The 21,036-nt window shown below is 37.6% G+C and overlaps 4 protein-coding genes and 1 long non-coding RNA gene across 5 annotated transcripts; 4 read left to right on the top strand and 1 right to left on the bottom strand.

Moving 5' to 3' along the window:
* Positions 1–1,391: 1,391 nt before the first annotated feature.
* Positions 1,392–3,389, bottom strand: LOC117627379. The gene is made up of 2 exons (XR_004585766.1): positions 3,347–3,389; positions 1,392–1,869 (listed from the first exon to the last, which is right to left on the bottom strand). It is a non-coding gene; the product is annotated as an uncharacterized LOC117627379 (long non-coding RNA).
* A 755-nt stretch (positions 3,390–4,144) lies between these two features.
* Positions 4,145–7,877, top strand: LOC117627378 (ubiquitin-conjugating enzyme E2-23 kDa-like). The gene is made up of 8 exons (XM_034359448.1): positions 4,145–4,309; positions 5,682–5,793; positions 5,941–6,013; positions 6,212–6,291; positions 6,596–6,710; positions 7,022–7,074; positions 7,286–7,414; positions 7,532–7,877. The coding sequence occupies exons 3-8, from the start codon at positions 5,970–5,972 to the stop codon at positions 7,663–7,665; spliced, it is 555 nt and encodes a 184-aa protein (XP_034215339.1). The 5' UTR covers positions 4,145–4,309; positions 5,682–5,793; positions 5,941–5,969; the 3' UTR covers positions 7,666–7,877.
* Positions 7,878–9,366: 1,489 nt separating this feature from the next.
* Positions 9,367–11,739, top strand: LOC117628555 (probable inactive receptor kinase At2g26730). Its single transcript, XM_034361036.1, has 2 exons — positions 9,367–10,576; positions 11,032–11,739. Exons 1-2 carry the CDS (start codon positions 9,367–9,369, stop codon positions 11,604–11,606), a joined length of 1,785 nt encoding a protein of 594 aa, XP_034216927.1. The 3' UTR covers positions 11,607–11,739.
* A 1,263-nt stretch (positions 11,740–13,002) lies between these two features.
* LOC117627080 (RING-H2 finger protein ATL46-like) lies at positions 13,003–20,612 on the top strand. Its single transcript, XM_034358986.1, has 4 exons — positions 13,003–15,900; positions 16,165–18,068; positions 19,585–19,735; positions 19,844–20,612. Exon 1 carries the CDS (start codon positions 13,586–13,588, stop codon positions 14,690–14,692), a length of 1,107 nt encoding a protein of 368 aa, XP_034214877.1. The 5' UTR covers positions 13,003–13,585; the 3' UTR covers positions 14,693–15,900; positions 16,165–18,068; positions 19,585–19,735; positions 19,844–20,612.
* LOC117627079 (RNA-dependent RNA polymerase 2) lies at positions 13,706–20,835 on the top strand. Its single transcript, XM_034358984.1, has 4 exons — positions 13,706–15,900; positions 16,165–18,068; positions 19,585–19,735; positions 19,844–20,835. Exons 1-4 carry the CDS (start codon positions 15,367–15,369, stop codon positions 20,609–20,611), a joined length of 3,357 nt encoding a protein of 1,118 aa, XP_034214875.1. The 5' UTR covers positions 13,706–15,366; the 3' UTR covers positions 20,612–20,835.
* The last annotated feature ends 201 nt before the right edge of the window (positions 20,836–21,036 follow it).

The following is a 21,036-nucleotide window of genomic DNA, read 5'->3' as shown; positions in this document are numbered from 1 at the left end:
GTTAGGTTTTGTTGAATATTCATGCTCATTTATCTGGGTTTGTACCAATTGCATTTAGATTGGTCTGGATATGTGAATCTTGAAACTTGGGATTTTCCATTTGATGTAGTAGATCTGTATAGTGTGATTCTGATGTGTTACTGGTGTACTGCTGTTGTGTTCCTCTTATTTTACAGTCGTATTGCTGTTATATTGCCATTATATTGCTTATATATTGCTGCTATATTGAGTTATATTGCTATTGTATTGTATAATTATTGTGGTTATATTGTGTTAATGAAATGTTGTTTTGTCATGATCAGAAATGGAGACAATTGTTATTCTCGTGTGCTACAATGGAAAATGGGTCACCTCGAAGAAGATGTGCAAATACGACGGGGGTGACTCAAAAAGCTTAATAGTTCCACGGACCATCAAATTTGCTGAACTGTTGGACCGTGTGCATTAGATTGGTAATACAAACAGCAGGGAAGACAAGGTTTGCTTAAAATTCTCAGTTTTGGTGGCCTCGAATGAGTGGAAGCACATAAAGATTGAGGACGATGATGATGTCAATTTTTTTTATGAAGTACAATTCCGAGGTAACACCTTCAAAACTAGCTCCCTTACTCGTGAGTATAGAAGATAAAGGACTGACAAATGATGTAGTTCATAGTATGCATATCACGACAGATAGTAGTCGGATGGGTCATTCTTCAGTTGTCATTGTTGAAAGCAATGAAGTAACTTGGAATAATACAAATGTCACTGATGTGGGAGGTGAAGTAGGGACAGATTTTATGGATATGATTGATTTTAGCAAGGTGGAGGAGATGCATGGTGGTGATAATGGTACTGAAAGAAATGAAGTGTCAGTGTACTCTGCCCCTCCTAATTTGGGCTGCTTGAACACAGCTGCCCAGTTGCCAATAATGCGTTTAGGAGGAGAATCTGAACCCACTCGTCAACATTATTGGAGTCAAATGGGTGAACAAAATCGGTACAATGCAGCCGGTGTAAATGATGAAGAAGCATATTTGGACAGCGGGTTTTCACGAAGTGATTGGAATCCGAAAATTACAGTTGGGCAAATTTTCTCTAGTAAGAAAACATTGTTGACGGAGTTACGGTTGACGGCATTAAGAGGCCACTTTGAATTTAAGGTGCAATTCTCTTGTAAAAACAATATTCCATTGCGCAATGTATCTTAGACAATATGATTTGTGTTGCTTTGGTAGGTCATGTAAACTCTACTTTTATTTGTGGTGGGTTTCGTGTTATGTTGAATGGGAATTCTTTTAAATTTGCATAATTTGGGTTGCATTGCTACAACATACTGTATTGCTGACATATTGCTATTATATTGAACTTTTATTGTACTGGTATTGCTTCCAGATTGCTATTATAATTTGAGTGCGAAATTAAAGGGACTGGAATGTAATTCCAAATGGATCCAAAACATTAAAGTTCTTAGAATTCCTATATTACACAGTTACTGTGATACTCCGACTATACCTTCTTTTCTGATTACAAATTCGGCCGATGCATAGGCCAGATGTGGGGCAAATACAAGGTGAAATGTCCTATGTGTTTGACTACATATACTTGTTGAAGGAGCATTACGAATGTTAACCTCAATAGATTGCTCATGTCTTGCCAAGAACACTCTTGAATTTATGCAATGTGCCCAAGCCAGTCCCAAAGCTGGACTCACCCGTCTGCCTGATGTGTCCGGGGACTCCAAGTTTCCCAACCTCACCCCATTCACTTTATCATGTGGCCCAATAAAATCCACCACTTGGTTGGTGACAACCACCGCCAACCCAAACTTATTTGCTAAACCCTTCAATGTCCCAGATATGTTGAAGAAGAAATTCAGTCCGTTGCAATCTAGACAATAACAAGCAATAAACAATCAGCACTTATCAACAGCCTATTATAGGATATTAAGTGAAAAATAAACAAAAAATACAGAGCATAAACAAAACCCCAGCTATTTACAACTGACCTACTAATTCAATAGCTCAAAGCCACATCTCAAGACACCCAGTACTCTACCACTCCTGCATAATATAATATCTAAAGACACATCTCAACACACCAGATAATCATGAGACAGCTTCAGCTAGAATGGGAATGTGCAGTAGCACAAGCCTAATTGAGAACAATTCAAGACTAACGATAGAAATCTATCTGACTAGAAAGAGTTTTAAAAAACAAGAAGACATCGGGAAAGAATTGATTGACTTCAAGGTATAATGTAATGGAACATCCTATGAATTAGTGGCAACCACAATAATGACTCCACTATGGCCCTCCTTTCAAATGTAAGAAAATGAATGAAATTGGCACCATCCTTTCAGTTTTTTCTTAACAAAATAAGAGGTCTGTATGTATTCTCTACTTTATCGATATCAAAGATAAATTAATAAATAAACCATCAAAACTGTATAAAATGTTTGTAAGACATGTACAATTACAAAATTATAAGTTCTCCTCAGAAACAAAGTTCTCTAAGTATCCATACACAAACAAGAAAAGCAAAAGCTTAAAGAGTTAGCTTATAGCAAAATCAATGTCCCCATTTCTCTAAACCACACCTGCTGGTGGTAGGTTCCCATCTTCACTCATTTCCCGCTTTCTTTTAAGCAGACAATGATCAAGCACAAAAGAGCAAACTTTTAAAGAACTCATATTACACCACATATAGTTCTAAAGAAAACTTATCCATATCCAATATGCAAGCCCTAAAGTTAGTAAACAGAGTTATAAAAAAATATGTCAAATTAACAAGCATTATTCTCAAACAAAAAGTATGATATGGTTGGGAGTTTACAAGTTCAAAATGATATACACAGGTTAATTGTCTTAGACTTTAGATATCATCTTCAACAAAGAAAATACATACCGATTAGACTTGTAAGAAGGTTAAATGCAATGGTCATAAAGACCCATAGTAAGCCACCAAATACCAATCAATAACTGCTACAAAAACCATAATAAAACCATAATAAACTAAAAATACAACAGCACTAAAATGCCAACACAACATCACTACATTAGCAATACACTAGCAAAAAAAACAACAATACGACATCAATAGCAACATCAAAACAACAGCAGTGCAAGCATCAGTCCACAAAGAACAAACCCATTCACTATTTCAAACAAGGAATCATCATACTAAGATCATTTCAGAGAAACCCAAAAATCAATTTTAGTGAAACCCCTAAACCAATTTCAGAGAAACCCCTAAACCTTCAACCAATTTCGAACAAACCCCTGAACCAATTTCATAGAAATGCATAAACCCTAAACCAACTTCAGAGAAACCCTTAAACTGTCAGAAAATGACGATGAACAGTACCTGTTCAAGGTGAATGATGGAGTTGAGCTTCGATGAACAGATTTCGCTGGGAGAGGAAGAGAGAAGAGAGAGTTAGAGCTGAGCGACGAGAGATTAAGGGCTAAGCGACGAGAGAGTGAGAGCTGATCGACAAGAGATGAGAGAGTGAGAGCAAAGCGATGAGAGAGTGAAGAGAAACTGAGAGACGGAGCCAAGAGAGAGAGAGCTGAGAGAGAACTTCAGCAAAACTGATAGAGAACTTCAGCAAAAGTGATATGTGTGTAATAAGGGGACAATAAATATATATATTTATAGGTTATAGTTCCAAATTTTTTTAAAAAGGATGGTATTTTCAGTTACAATTATAAAAATGGTGGCATTTAGAGCTATTTCCCAAAGATTAACTCAAACAAATCAGGATATGAAAAGTTAATGGGGGTTAAAGAATCTACAAAACAAATTATTATTTATTTATTTTACATGGAAAACAAAGTTTTTAACTATTTTAGTAAGGGTATTTTTGCTCACTATTTAAACCCAAGGTGTATGTTCAACACTTGACACGTGTTCATAAGTATAATCATGGTTACATAAATTAAAGTAAAAAGTTAACTATGGTTATGACTATGGACACATTTCAAGTATTAAGAATGGTGGTGTGAGCATAAATCTTGGGTTAAAGTGGTGAGAAAAATATTTTAGTTGGTAATTGTTAATTGATTAAATTATTTAGGCACCACATTTTTAATTTTAGACCACCTCAAGTCTTGCTTGCCACGTAATAACATTATCATTTCAACACGTGCGTCTATACATGTCGACATTCACCCTCCAACTCTCTCTTCCTTTCACCCCCTACCCGTAGTTTCTTCTTTTTTCTTCTCCAATTGAATTTCTCAATTTCCCATCTTCTTTTTCTGTTTAGTTCTCGCGAATCTCCAATCAGACAAGACAAAGGGTCGACCCGTTAAATGAGTTGCTCTGGTAAGATTCCCAGTTGCCCTCCTCTCTATTTTTCTTTATTAGCAATCTGAAGGAGCAAAATTTTTATTTATTTATTTATTTTTCTTTGTTTATGGTTGTCTGGGTAGGCCATAGATCTTCATATGATTGCAGCTTCTATTTAAATGTTATAGTTTGCTGCACTTATACATTGATTGCCAAAATCTCAGTGTCGGTTTCATGGCAACTTTTTGCATTTTTTACAAAATTTAATTTTTATTTTTAATTTTGGTTTTGGAGGGGTTGAATTGCTGTAACCTCAAACTGAGCATGTCTGGGAAATGGTTAAGAAGGAAAGAATAAAGATTGGAATGTTCTAGAGCGTTTGGTATTGAACCCACTTGCTCGAAGTTTTATTTTTCTTGAGGGGTCATACTGTGGAGAAAACAGTGGCATTGCATTCTCTGATCATATTCATATTGTGACGAATCATTGCAAATTTAATTGCTGTTGTGGAGTTTAAGATTGCCCTGTGAGTGTGATGATATGATCTTTTTTCTTTGTCTGTAAAATCAAGCGGCATTTCTAGTTTTGTTATCCATTGTCAAGTATGCTTGCATATACAAACTTTTCGATGATAAATTTGTAGCTTGGAAATGTACTATATTGGATTGGGGTGAGCAAACTTCAGGCTTCTCGTTTATGGTGAATGATGAATGTTAAACGTCAGTTTAGAGGCTTAGGAACTGATTTGTTGTCCATCCAATACAAGTTGAACTAGTCATTTGTTATGTAACAACTTTAAGTGGAGGCACATACCATTTTAAGGAGAGGCCTTAGTTTGTACTTGGTGGGGAGACATCTGATGGGCAATGCATTTAGATTCTGTAATCTGATGTCATAGTCGTATGATGCTAATATGCTATTAGGATATATAACAAAAGATTTGTTTATTTAATACTTCATGAAAGCAGTGCTTGTAGGCTTCTTTGTGGTTCAGCTTTCTAATTTATGCTGTTAGTTCACGTGCATTGATTTGTGTATTGACAAGCTTCATTTGTCAACTGGAAAATGGTCTGGTGACCTTAAATTGCACTTAGGGGAATTTCTAAATTCTGAAATCATTTTTTTTTCTCTACTTTCTTGTCCCTATTAATTGGTACTGTTGAGATATTGCATGGAAAATCTCTGGTTTGTTTTAAGTTTTAATGAGGTGGATTTCTTCCCGCTGCACCATCCATTGTGTATAAAAGTTGCTAACAAAAATGCAGTTTGACATATTACTAGGCTCGTCATGGTTTAAATAGTTATATAGATCCTATTCTATGATGGTGATGATTTGTGAAAGCCAATTCCTAGTCTAAGTAGACTTGAACTTGTGTAGGTTGCACTGATTTTGCTCTTTATTCTACAGATATGTGTTTCCCTTCATCCTGGTTTTGGACATCAAATAAAGTCTGAGGTTTCTGTTACTTCTGCTTCTACTTCACCATTTATTTTCGCAGAATCTTGTGGATTTCCAGAAGGTCAGTGTTATTTCTTTCTCATGTATTAGTCTGTTTCAGTTTCAACCGCCATACCATATTTGTACAACCAATCTATGGTTTAATAGATTTGATTTCTCTGGTATTTGTTTCCTTGAAAAGTTGATTACTTTGATATATTTCTGACAGGTTTGGGAATTTAATTTTATAAAGTTAAAATGTCGTCTCCAAGCAAGAGGAGAGAGATGGATGTCATGAAGTTGTAAGTTGTTGGTTACTGTATTATCTCCAACCTTTGTAATCTGGGTCTTATGTTTCTTAAGACTGGATTCCTCCTCCCTTTTGATATACCAAAGGGGTATCTGTAGTCTTGTTGGTACAAGTACTTTAAATCATGTTGCTGCCTTCCTCGCTGGTACAATATAAAGCTATGTTTAATGTCTTTTTCATTGTTTTTCAGGATGATGAGTGACTATAATGTGGAGACAATAAACGATGGGCTAAATGAATTCAATGTGGAATTCCATGGTCCAAAAGAAAGTACTGTCTTGCACTCATCCTTATACTTTTTCATTATATAGAGTTCCCTATATGATTTTATGTGCGTGAATGGAGGCACATTATAATTGAATGTGGTATAAGCTCAACTTTGGAAAAATTTTCATCTTTGTTTGTCTTTTGGTAGACTTTATTAGAGGTTGCTCTGAGATTAACGCGTTTTGGAAACTAATGTTTCCTTTTTCTCCACCAGTCTTTTATTGGCTGAGGCTCTAATAGCTTTAGTTTAGACATTGTTTAAAACGCATTTTGGTATAATATACTGTGTCTGATGTGGTGGTTGCAGGCCTTTATGAAGGCGGGGTTTGGAAAATCCGCGTTGAGCTTCCCGATGCGTATCCATATAAATCTCCTTCTATTGGCTTCATTAACAAGATTTTCCACCCTAATGTTGATGAGCTGTGAGTATTCTGCAGTTTGAAAAGCAAAATCACCTCTCATTACATCTGATTAGAATTATCTTCTCTAGGATCTTTTAAGTTCTAATTGTTACTAGTACCCGGCACATTGGGTCAAATAAAGGCAGAAGCATTAAGTTTACTTAGAATGGTGTAATACTGCTGCTAATTATCAAATGCTTTGAATAAGTTTGTGGAATTGACAACATACTTTTTTTTTTTTTTTCTCTAGTAAGCAGCTGGAACTTGAGTAATTGGTTATTGGTTTTTAATTTTTATGACCTGACTGATTTGTCTTTCCCGAGTAATTGCAGATCTGGTTCTGTCTGCTTAGATGTAATTAACCAATCATGGAGTCCAATGTTCGGTAATTATCAGCCCAATTTAGTAAAAATTATGAGTCTCATTTTGCAATACACTGCTGAAATACGTTGGCTTTGTATATCTGGACTCTCTTCTATGAGTCAGTGATGTTTCACTCTTCTATTGTGTTTTTGTTTTCACATTTGTTCTTTTCTTTTCTCATCTGGATTTTCTTGGATTTCTCACATATATAGCCATGGTTCTTCTTGATGCAGACCTTTTAAATGTTTTTGAAGTTTTCCTTCCACAACTGTTGCTCTATCCAAATCCTTCAGATCCGCTCAATGGCGATGCAGCGTCATTGATGATGAAGGACCGAAAACTCTACGATCAGAAGGTGAAAGGTAAAACTTACTCTAGAATTAATCTATGCTTTTTCAATAAATATGCTTAAATTATTGGAAACAATCCCTAAAATTTTAGAACTTTATCTATATTTCCACTGTGATTTGTGGATACAGAGTACTGCGAGCGATATGCAAAGAAGGAGCATATTACCAATTCAACTCCAGATGAGGAGAGTGGTGATGAAAACATTAGTGATGAGGAAAGTGATTCAAGCGACGATGATATTGCCGGACATGCAGACCCGTAGAGTGAACTGAAGGTGCAGGGGGGGCCTTTATCTATGATTAAAAACCACCAGTTATAGCAGCAGAAAATCCCCCATTACATGTTTACCATTTAAACTATGTTACTATCGATATTTGTATGACTAGATTCCTTTTGCTTGTAAAAATATCATGAATTATGTCAAATAATTTACTTCTGATGTTGGTCAATGGTCACTGAATTTTTTTAATGTTATGAAGAATCACATTGAAACACAAGACACATCTATTTTATGTGCTCTTTCAAATTTGACCCTTCCATTGGTTATTTGTCTTGGTCAAGAAAGACTCACAAAAACTTATAAAGGGAAATATGCTGATCTATTTTCTTCCTTTTCTGTTCGAAAGGAAATGTGTTGATCTGAAACTCTTTAGATAATATTTGAATTATTTTTGGGACAAGTGGAGTTCTTCTGGGTCATTTTATAGAGGCAGCAGGATTTTGGAAGAGACCACGTCCAGCTAACAATATATATATAAACAACAGCTATAAAGTAACAGTACCACCAATGAAAATCAAATGAAATCAATTTAGAATATAAACATATACTTATTTTAAACACTTCAAAGTCTACAACTTGACTGGACCAACGAAGCTTAGTGATTATGTGTTTGTCCAACGTGCATCACATTAAGGGAGAGAGTGATACCTTTTTGTGCCATATGCCATGCACATCCATGGCTTGGTTGACTAATGTATAACCTATTTTAAGAAATTATCAAACGACATTTTTTTTTTTGGACGAATAGGATTATCAACCCACATAAACCTATGTGAAAGTTGATTCAGAAATTAGGGAACTAATAGGATTCAAAGCCAGATTTTTTTTATCTTTTTTATAAGGTTGATATTCTAAACTATTCTAATGTACGAGAAGAGGGTTCAAACTCGAGTGCAATGGGGCGGACACACTACCTTGGCCAACTAGCTTAACCCGCTAATAGGATTCAAAGCCAGATTAAAATATTTGATTTTGAGCCCATTTTATGCTACCTCTTTCGGTTACTTGTGATGGCCATTGGTAAAAGAACTCCATTTTACTGAACCAAAATTTACCTTTCTTTCTGCAAAAACGCCTACTCTGCAGTCTATTTGTGTAATGTGTTGAGCTGTAACAAGGCATTGCAGGGTAAAAAGGCTTATCTGGGTTTTACTCTTTGATGTCTGAGAAGGCAAAGTTGAATCTTGACCACCCTTGGAGGGTCTCTACAAGTCACTATATCACACTGTTAATTCTAGAAAGGCTATTGAGAAGGACATCTCATCAAAAATTTGACTGCGTAAACTGCCGGCACATACTTTTTTAGAATTGTTAGAGGCTATAGTGCGGTGTGGTGTGAGGCTCATTCTGCAAGCTCCTTATGGTACATAACTTAACAATAAAGAATATTTCAAACTCTCTGTCAGTATGAGCCAATTGGCACCAAGTGATATTCCAGCAACAAATTTCAACATTGCTACTTTCTTCTTGTTTTGCAACTTCCATCAATGAAGCCCACTTCATAAAGAGGAAACCAAAACCACAGAGCCATTTTCCACAAAAAACTCTACTTGTACATAAAAATAAGAAAAAATGAATGGTTTTCCCACTTGGGCACTGGCCATTTTGATCTTTCTCATCTTTCCAATGGCTAATTCAGAAGATCAACACTTGAAGCAACTCAAGCAAGTGCTGGTGCAATTCATGGACAAACTTTCACCGGGAAATTCTGTGAGAGATGTCAAATGGGGTTGGAACATGAGTTCAGACCCTTGCAGAGACCAATGGGAGGGTGTGACATGTGATAAACAGAATTATGTGAAGAAAATAGTTCTTGAAATGTCCAATTTAACTGGAGTTCTTGATGCAGATTCTCTCTGCATGGTACAGTCTTTGGGTGTTGTGAGTCTGAAGAACAACAAAATCTCTGGTCTGCTCTCAGAAGACATTGGAAATTGCAGAGATTTGACCCACTTTTATATAAGTGGAAATCAGTTCTCTGGTGACCTTCCTGACTCTCTCTCACAGTTGAATAATTTGAAAAGGATTGATATATCCAACAACAACTTCCATGGTGAGCTTCCTGATCTGCCAAAGATTTCAGGCTTGATATCTTTCCTTGCTCAAAACAATCAACTTGATGGGCAAATACCAGATTTTGATTTCTCCAATCTGAAGGTGTTCAATGTCTCCAACAACAACTTCAGTGGTCCAATTCCTGATGTCAAAGGCCAACTCACAAAAGACAGCTTTTCAGGTAATCCTAAGCTATGTGGAAAACCACTACCAAATACCTGCCCACCTGTCCCAACATCTATAATGCCAAAGAAGAAATCAAACAAGTCCTCATCTAAAAAGCTTCTCATCTTCTCAGGCTACATAATACTTGGCCTGGTTTTTGTGTGCTTCTTTGTGTATAAATTTATCAGCAAAAAGAGGACCAGAGAATATGAGGAAAAGGGTGGAAATGAAAAGATTGCAACAGCTGATACTGCTAGCACTGTGCCTAGCACTATTACTTCTAGTGAGTTCAACGCTGATGGTGTGCCTAAGACAGCAGAGTACTCATTAACCTCTGTTGAAACTGGAATGGTTCCACCGCTTGTAGTTCTCACAAGTCCATTGCTGATGGGGTTAAGTTCTGAGGAGTTGCTCCGAGCTCCAGCTGAATTGCTTGCAAGAGGAAAGAATGGAAGCCTCTACAAAGTCATGCTTGATGATGGGGTTAACTTGGTTGTGAAGAGGATTAGGAATTGTGGGATCTCGAGCGAAGATTTCAAGACTAGGATGAAAAAGATCGATCAAGCTAAGTGTCGAAATGTCTTGCCAGCAGTTGCATTCTATTGTTCCAGACAAGAGAAGCTCTTGGTTTATGAATATCAACCGAATGGCAATCTCTTTAACCTTCTTCATGGTAAGCTTGAATCTTGATTATATTAATTTTTGCTACAAATACATATATTTTAGAATTTGAGTAGATCTAATTTACCAATGAGATACAGAAATGATTAACTGAAACACACAGGATTTTCACTGTAAAAAGAAAGTCAATGCAACATAAAATTACTAAAGCTCAAAAAGAAAGGATGAAACTTAGAATTTATTTAGACTCCCAAACTCAATGTTCAGATGATTTGAAGGCCTAGCTAAGTAGGCTTGTAGTACAGAACATACAACAAAAAACTACATATCGAATCCATGGTTGGATTAGTAGCAAGTCAGCAACAATATTTTGTTCTTTTTTTTTCTTCCTCAAACCTTGATGCATTATGGTATGACAGAAAAAGGTAGTGGATATAAGCTTGTTGACATGAAAGTTCCTAAAGTAGCATTACTGATTATTTGTATGCTTCGTTTTTCGGGTCACAGGATCTTCAAATGGCCAAATATTTGACTGGGGAAGCAGACTAAATGTTGCAGACATCATTGCCGAGTCACTGGCGTTCATGCACCAGGAGCTACGTGAAGATGGCATTGCCCATGGCAACCTCAAGTCCATGAACATTTTGTTCAACATGACCATGAAGCCCTGCATCAGTGAATATGGGGTAATGGAGACTGAAAATCAAGACCAGTCATTCCTTTCTCCAAACAATGGAATTGAAAGTTCTAATGCAGGCCATGCATATAGCACATTCAAGGATGATGTTTATGGTTTTGGTGTGATTCTTCTTGAGCTTTTGACTGGGAAGCTGGTCCAGCAAAATGGGTTTGATTTGCCTAGGTGGGTGCACTCGGTGATTAAAGAGGAGTGGACTCTTGAAGTTTTTGACAAGGCCTTGATCCAAGAAGGTGCAAGTGAAGAAAGGATGGTGAACTTGTTGAAGGTAGCATTGCAGTGCATAAATCCCTCATCAAATGATAGGCCAAGTATGAGTCGAGTTTCGATGAGGCTAAAGTCTATAAAAGAGGAGGTAGAGAGATCTATATCTTCTGACCCATGAAAAGAAGAAAAGAAAAAAACACTTCATTATTAAGTTGCATCTCTTGTTGGAGGAATTTGATTCAAAATCCTATCTTTCTATGCAGAAAAATTCTGTGCTTCAGCATTAATGGTATATGGTTGTATTTTGTTTTTGGGTTATCCTATATCCTATGTCCTAAAATGTTCAATTTTGCTTTAAGGAGCTGCATATCCTGAGACTGCTATGTTCATGTCATGCGGTATGAGTGATCTTACATGTAAATTGTGATTGGAAAACCTTATTCGTGACAATGGACCCGTCACCCGTGGTTAAGGAACAAGTTGATGCAATATATGACCGTGTAATTCTTCATCAAATTTTCAGAGACTGCTGCTATCCTCTTCGTAAGTGTCACTGCAGAAGGTAAAACAAGAAGCACTATTTGACAAATGACAATTAAGAAAAGACATCTTATTTTAAATTAAATTATCACTTTCTCAACAAGAACATGGCCTTGTTGGTTTAGTCATACTCATAGCATTTGCTTTCAAAATAAACAAAATGGACTGATTCGATATCCACAGGGAGTCCAAAAACGTCTGAAAATGTGTGTATAATTATGCAATTGGGCCACTCCTATAGTCATGGATGACCAAAAACAGTGAACATAAAGAAATTAAAAAGAATAAAACTTGTCACGGAGGATGAATGATTTTGACATGGATGAAAGGTTGGCCATGGTTTTGAACATTATCATCATAATGCACAACAAAACTCTCTGACTGGTTTGCTGGTTAGTTATCAACTAACATCAGGCAGAATTGTCAAACCCTTAGAGAAATACCAAAAAACATGATTAGTTATAATCACCTGTGTTTAGTGGGTGCAATTATGGATACGATTTGGTGCTATACGTGCAAGGAAAAGCAAATGTGACCCTACCATCTGCTTTTGTCCACCCCTTTGCGATTTCTTTTTCTGTCATCAGATCCAAAGCTTGTTTGGTTTGGTCACTCAGTCTGGCTGAGACCCAAAATACAGTAGGGTAGGTTGGGAGATTTGCAATGGACACATAACTTTCTACCAATTCTGCCACTTACCCACTTGACCATTAATCTGGAAAATTGCCAGGATTGATGGGAAATTGCCTGATTAGCAGGGAGTGAGCATAGGATATATCATCATTGAAAGATGATCATTTTGTTTACTTGTTTTGATGAAAAATAAGTCACACTGACCACTTTGGACAATCAAAACTGGGTGGTGGCCCTCCTCCAGCTTTTGTATTTTTAATTAGATTTGTGACATACGTCTAATCCCACATAACTTAGTTTTTTAGGCTTGTCTGGTTTGGTACACTACATTTATAGTTGATGACAAAAGCTGTGATTGTGATCTCTCATCACCTCAGCAATGTGTGCCTTCTGCAAAACTGCTTGCTCTGGGCCCATTAAAATAGTTCAAATTGGAGGGTCTTTTTGTTATTGCAATGGGCTCAAAAGAACTCCCCTTGGCCTTCTCTCACTTCTCCAGTCTCCACAGTTCGCAGTTGTTTCCTCCAGTCTATAAGCTACCCTTACCCTTCTGTATATATCAAAGCACAAACAGAATTAAAAATCTTTCTTCTGCTACTTCTTCTGTGGTGCAGAAAGAATACAAACCGGACGGTCTCCTCCAATTCTAGCTATGGTTCCATTCGTACCCTCCATATCTAAAGGTAGGTCCTTTGCAATTTTACCAGCTACATGATTCTTCAAGAACCCATTTTTAATATCTCAATTTTCCACGAGGAAAATCTTTTTGTTCACATATATGAGTACTTAATCTGATTAGGTTTCTCACCTTAGCATTACATTCTTAATTCTGCATTTTAGCTTGCTCACCCTTTCTTCTGTTGTATTCTCAAAGCAAGTTTAGAGTGTCTTGTAAAATTGTGCACTTTGTTGAGGAATTTTAGTGTCTTAATCTGAGAAAACCTGGTAAAAATAGTTGCTTTTGAGCAATACCCATCTCCTAAAATGTCTAGAATTCTCTGTGGGTTGAACCAGAAAGATAGTAATTTGGTATACCCACCACCTTCCTCATTTTCAGTTCCTTCTGTTAGCGTTAACAATGGACAGGAATTATCCCCGTCATCGTCATCATCTTCATCATCATCATCATCTCTTAGCAATATCAGTCCAGTACTTCTTTTGGTTATAGTAATTCTAGCTGTTATCTTTTTCATCTCTGGCCTTGTTCATTTGCTTGTAAGATTTCTCATAAAGAGGTCATCTTCCTCAATCTTTCAATCCAATAGATACCCAGAAACCTCTGGGTCTCGTGCTATTCAAAGGCAGCTTCAACAGCTCTTTCGGTTACATGACGCGGGCCTAGATCAAACTGCGATAGATTCTCTACCTGTGTTCTACTGCAAAGACATTATTGGTTCAAAAGAGCCTTTTGATTGTGCTGTTTGTCTGTGTGAATTTTCTGACCAGGACAAGCTGAGATTGCTCCCTAACTGTGGTCATGCTTTTCACATTGATTGTATTGACACTTGGCTCCTCTCAAATTCAACATGCCCCCTTTGTAGAGGGACCCTTTTGAGCTCTGGGTTTTTCTTGGAAAATCCAGTGTTCAATTTTGATGATGCTAGGGAAATGTCAAATAGGTTCGTTAGTGAGGGAGATAACATGTGTTCAAGTGGTCAGAAACATTTAACCATGGAGGAAGCTGCTGGTGAAAAGAGGGTCTTTTCTGTAAGACTTGGAAAGTTCAGAAGCTTAAATGAAGGAGTAGAAAGTGGAGGGAGAGTGGGAGAAACCAGTAGCTGTAATTTGGATGCTAGGAGATGTTACTCAATGGGTACATATCAATATGTGGTTGGTGACTCAAATCTGCAAGTGGCCTTGTCCCATGATTGTGGTGGAGATAGTGATGCCAAGCTTGTCAAAGAGGAAGTTCATAATGGGAACTTCACAGTTAATGGGAATCTGGAGGGGAAGAAAATCAGTGGCCGGCATAAGGGTGAGAGCTTCTCTGTTTCAAAGATCTGGCTTTGGTCCTCGAAAAACCGATTCCCAGGTTCTTCGAATGCTCATACTGGTGTACCTCCTTTTAGATTAAGTTCTCCAATCAGATGAAACATGAGCTGTATAATTAGTGTATGTTATGTATGACTGAAAATTAAGCTTAGAAGTTATGCCTTTTACTTTCTTTTTCATTGTACACACGGATGCTTAATTACTTGTAAGTTCAATTTAGCAAGAGCTATGTCCAGCAATGTCCAGACCAGATAAAGAAAATGGGAATTATGATCTAAAAACTAAACCCACATAAGCGTTTCTTTTTGAAAGCAAGAGCCGTTTACTTTGGGTTCTTCATAAGCAAGAAACATGCAGATCAAAGTATCAAACACAACAAGGGACAAATAATCAGAGCCTTTGACTACTTTCCTTCATTATGCAGAAATCTCATGGTGATGAACAAAGCACTTTTTCAAAAGATCAAGAGAAGCAAACTGGCCGAAGATGGCAGCAAAATAGCTTTTTGGGAAACAATAATGGGCTCACCATATATGATTCAAATTTGGGTTTGGGCTAAAGGTACTTGCTTTTAGTTTGTTTGGGCCTCTCATAGCACCAAAACAAAAGATGACCTTGGACTTGGAAACCCAGTTGGCTTTTAGGTTCCTCGCCATAAACGGGTCGTCGTTTTCTTTTCTTCCTCCCTCTCCTTCTCCTTTCCTCTTCCTTTTTCACTCTATTTTCTCCTTCACAAACAGTGTCTCAGTCTGACAGTCTCTCTCTCTCTGAAAATGGCGCTGGCAGAGAGACCGACTGTCCGAGTCTCGAACATTCCCCAAACAGTGACAGCCAAAGAGCTCCTAAGCTTCCTCCAGTCAAAACTCGGGCCTGACTCAGTCTTCGCCGTCGAAATCATCAGCGATCACAAGAACTGGAAGTCACGAGGCTTCGGTCGCGTCCAATTCACGACCCTTGAGGCCAAATCAGAAGCATACTCTCTTTCCCTTCAGAACGGCCTCGTCTTCAAGTCAGAAAGCCTCAGACTTTCCGAGACCTACGACGACATCATCCAACGGCCGGTGGACCCAAAACGCCGACTGAACGGCACCGTTTTGCATGCGGGTTTTATGGTAAAGGGCGACTGCATGAGCATGTTGGAGTCTTGGGAGGGCGTGAGAGCTTGGGTCATGCCCGAGAGGAAGCGGGTCGAGTTCTGGGTCTGGCTGAGAGACGAGTGTTACAAACTGGAGATTGCATTTGAGAATATTATAGAGTCGTTCGGGTGCCGTTTGGGTGGAGAGAAAGTGAATGCCCTTCTCTTGAAGGTAACTGTTTCTTCCTCTCTCCCTCTCTCTCTCTCTCTTCTGGGTTTGTAGAATTCTTAAGGAATGTGAATGTGATTCCTGCTGTTTGTTTCTTTTGGGTTTTTTTGTTTACAATGAGAGAAAGTTGAAGTCTTTAGTTTTTTGTTGTTGTTGTTGTTGTTGTTGTTGTTGCAAGATTGCTGCTTTTGTATGGTTTGTTTAAGAGTTACTGGTATTAGTGTGATTCGGATAATATGTAAACACAAAGCATTTTGAATTTCTCAGCTCAAGTTTGGTCCGAGGATCTTTCGTAAAATTTCTGGACCTAATGTAGCTGCCAGATTTAGCACTGATCGGTATCACGTATGCAAGGATGATTTCGATTTCCTCTGGGTACGAACTACCGATTTTTCGGATATGAAATCTATCGGGTATTCTACTTCATTCTGTTGGGAGATTGAGGAGGAGTTTTCTGTCTCAGATGTATTTGAATGCTTCCCATACTATAAAGATAATGATGTGGTGGATCTCATTTTAGATAATGGTGAAAAATACTGTTCGCCATCTGAGACAGTTCCACTTGTGAAGTGCAGATCAGATTCAAAGTTACCATATGAGATCCTTTTCCAGCTCAATGCACTTGTTCATTCCCAAAAGATTAGTCTTGCAGCAACAGACTCTGATCTGATTGAGTTCCTTAGTGGTTTAAGCGTCGACACTACTAATGTGCTTCTTGAGAAGCTGCACAAGCGCAAGACCACTTGTTATGACCCTCTATCATTCTTAAAGATGCAATTACATGTCTTAGAAAGAAACCATAAGAGTCGTCCCTCACCCTATAAAAGATTAATGGAACATAATGTAATGAGTTGTCATAGAGTCTTAATTACCCCATCAAAGATTTGTTGCTTAGGTCCTGAGCTTGAAAAATCAAACTATGTTGTAAAGAATTTTGCAGCCTATGCTTCAGATTTTATGAGAGTTACATTTGTTGATGAAGATTGGAGTAAGCTTCCTGCAAATGCTATATCCACAAGTATTCAGCAAGGTATTTTTGCAAAACCCCATAGAACTGGAATATATCATCGGATGTTGTCTATTCTTCGAGATGGGATTGTTATAGGAGAAAAAAGATTTGAGTTTCTGGCTTTCTCGGCTAGTCAACTTCGATCAAGTTCTGTTTGGATGTTTTCTTCTAATGACAATGTAAAAGCAGAAGATATTAGAGAATGGATGGGCTGCTTCAGCAAGATCCGCAGTATATCTAAATGTGCAGCTAGGATGGGTCAACTGTTCAGTTCTTCTACCCAAACTCTTGTTGTTCCTGCACAAGATGTAGAGATTATTCCTGATGTTGAGACTTCTTCGGATGGCGTAACTTACTGCTTCTCAGATGGTATTGGAAAGATTTCTCTATCTTTTGCCAGGAAAGTTGCTCAGAAGTGTGGTTTGGATCAAACTCCTTCAGCATTTCAGATTCGATATGGTGGATATAAAGGGGTGATAGCTGTTGACTGTAGATCCTTTCGGAAGCTATCTTTGCGCAGCAGTATGCTCAAATTTGAATCAAAAAATAGAATGCTTAATGTCACCAAATGGAGTGATGCCATGCCCTGCTATCTGAATCGAGAGATTATTTCCCTCTTGTCTACCTTAGGGGTAAAGGATGAAACATTTGAGGCATTGCAAGACGAACAATTGCGTCTTCTGGGGAAAATGCGGACAGAAAGAGGCGCGGCATTGAATGTCTTAGAGAGATTGAACGGGGCTGATTCCAAAAATACTCTTGTAAAGATGTTACTTCATGGTTATGAGCCAAATGTGGAACCTTACCTCTCAATGATGCTTCAAGCATATTATGAGAACCACTTGTCTGATTTAAAAAGTAGATGCCGAATATTTGTCCCAAAAGGCCGGGTCCTGGTTGGGTGCTTGGATGAAACTGGAAATCTAGATTATGGTCAAGTTTATGTTCGAATAACCATGACAAAAGCAGAGCAAGAAATGGGGGATCAGAGTTTCTTCCAGAAGGTGGATGAGACAACATTTATAGTAACAGGGAAGGTGGTTGTCACAAAAAATCCTTGTCTTCACCCAGGAGACGTCAGGGTACTTGACGCTGTCTATGATGTGGTACTCGAGGAGAAGAATATGGTGGATTGCCTTATATTTCCCCAAAAAGGAGAAAGGTATACATAACACTATTAATGCATTTGTTTCACCTTGAAGATTATCGATTATTGTTTCACTAATTATGGTATGCTTGTGACCTAATTATTGCTTTTGTTTTCCTTTCCATGTATAATTCACTCTTTCTAATTTTATCCAATGTATCAAATATCATGTGGACAAGAGGTGGAAGACACGAAAATATCGACATCGGTGATATTCTGAGAGAAATGATGGAAACTATTAAGGAAAGCACAAATTTTTTGAGATGTTTATTCAATCGATTATCTATTATATTTGACTAAAAACTCAGTTTGAACTTATGTGAATAATTGGATTATATTGTTTAGGAGGAATGCAGTATGCCTGGACAGACATTATTGTCTGCAAACGATTAAGTAGTCATTGAAATCTAACTGAATATAACAGTTTGGAATACCTGTATGGTACATTACACAATTAACTTAGTACCACATAGAGTTCTTCAAATGCTTAATCGTACATGTATCACAACTCATGCATTGAAAAGTGTATAAAATTACGTAATGCAATCAATTCCTGGCCAATCAAATAATCATTCATAGTTTTTATGATACAAATTGCTTATTTACGAACTAGTAATATTTATATGCTAAGTAATTACAACAATATCGAAAAATAAGTAACACCGGAGAAGAGTAAGCATTTTAACAGTCATTTATTTATAGCACATGCATATAACTTTTAGCTGCAAGTTTCCTTTTTAGTTATCAAGTATAATAAATAGCTTTGCAAACAAAAAACAGGTTAGTCAGAGTGGCCGTTGCCTCCTTGGATGGCCTGGGGTTCGAACCCCCAGCCCCTCAAGTAAGCCCATTTTTATGTGCATCTGCTGGTGCACACAGCAGGCATGCACAATGTTGCTGCAATGCTTGCAGCAGGTTATTACTCCAAAAACCAAAATTATCATATTAACACTAATATACCATCTCTGGTAGATAAAGAAATTGTCAGCAAAATATCGAGATACCTTCAATATTTTAGACATAAATTTTATCCAGATATGTTAAGGTATTAAAAATTTAAGGTGGCCGAATAGTTGTAAATATCTTTTATTAAACATTTGTGCACATTTCCAGATATTTAATTTAATATGGAAATATTAGTACACAATTATCTTCATTCCATTCGTCACTGTCTTCCTCATCATTATTAGGTGAAACACAGCATCTGATTCTGAGAAATGGTTAGCTTATTTGATTTTATATTTTTTATGTGTAAGTGGAAGTGAAGTTCCTGGGTAAGCTGGTCTTTGGGTAATGCATCAGGAGAACTGGGCTTTAGGATAAAACGACATATATGTGTTTGATCTGGTTCTTTCTGGCAGATTAGTCTTACATTTATACTTTCATGCTTTCATTCAATCTGTGTAACTTCCTAAGATTGTGTGATTCCTCAGCTCAAATCAATTGAACTGGATGTTGTTAAAGCAATATATTGTAAAATGGTCCATAGTGTTTAACTATATAGTAAATGTGGTTGGGAAACTTTTCGCAGGCCTCATCCAAATGAATGCTCTGGGGGTGATCTTGATGGGGACTTGTTTTTCATAAGTTGGGATAAAGATCTGGTCCCTTCTCATACTGTACCTCCCATGGACTACTCTGCACGGAGACCTCGTATAATGGATCACACTGTGACCTTAGAGGTAAATTCCAAAATTGAGTAAACAGTCTCCATATGGCATTGAATATGAACTTCAAAATACATTGCCAATCTAATTGTCGTTTCTGTCTAACCATTCTTGAATATGCAGGAAATTCAAAAGTTTTTTGTTGATTACATGATAAATGATAATTTGGGTGCCATCTCTACTGCACATCTAGTTCACGCTGACCATGAACCAGACAAAGCTTTGAATCCAAAATGCCTGCAGTTGGCAGACCTGCACTCCATGGCCGTCGACTTTGCAAAAACTGGTGCACCTGCCGAAATGTCCCGGACCTTAAAACCTAAAGAATTTCCAGATTTCATGGAACGGGTGGACAAACCCATGTACATCTCAAATGGGGCACTAGGAAAACTCTACCGTGCAGTCGTTGGCTCAGTGTTGCAAGAAAAAACAAACTTGGTTTGGTCAGAGCAGATTGCTGAAGCAGCTTACGATCAGGACCTTGAAGTGGATGGTCTGGAGTCGGTTCTTGAAGTTGCAAAAGGTCATAGAGACATGTACATAGAGAAGATGAGGACGATGATGAACTATTATGGGGCAGTGACCGAGGATGAAATACTGACAGGTAATCTGCGAAATCGTGCAGCATATCTGCAACGCGATAACAGGAGATATGGAGATATGAAGGATCGGATATCACTGTCACTCAAGAACCTACAAAAAGAAGCAAAAGGATTGTTTGAAAGCAGCTGCCCAGTTAGTGAGCATCAGAGAATGGCCTCAGCATGGTATCATGTCACTTATCATCCATTGTATTTCCAACAAGACATGAATTGCTTGAGCTTTCCATGGATTGTAGGTGATATTTTACTCAACATAAAAGCTTTGAATAATCCAAGAAAGGACATATAGACACGTATAGAGCAGAGCACCATGTACTTAAACAGGGTTTTTCTGTGGTTATAGGTGCGCCATCTAGCGGCTTATGTTGTACGTGTATGTGTTTGTACCATTTTAGTCTAGTTTCTCCCGTCATTATTAGTAATAGTAGGTGTCCTGTAACCATATAAACTTTTTCATTTTCAAATATGGATCAATGCGAAGGGTAGTCGGGATATGCATCAACGGCTTAGAGTCGCCTATAGTTGCCAATATATATCTAAGCCGCCTATAGTTGCCAATATATTAAGCAATTGTTTCCTTGTTTACAAGACTAGAATAATCCTAGGTCTCACTACAAGGGTCCCAAAATTATTAAATAATTTCACTGCAATCTAGTTTACAATTAGTTTTAATTGTTTAAGAAAACGACATTACAAGTTACAACTACATCCCAG

The sequence above is a fragment of the Prunus dulcis genome, chromosome 5, assembly GCF_902201215.1.
Source record: "Prunus dulcis chromosome 5, ALMONDv2, whole genome shotgun sequence".
Taxonomy (NCBI): domain Eukaryota; kingdom Viridiplantae; phylum Streptophyta; class Magnoliopsida; order Rosales; family Rosaceae; genus Prunus; species Prunus dulcis.
The sequence above is the reverse complement of the archived record's forward strand: the minus strand, read 5'-3'. Positions and strand labels throughout refer to the sequence as shown.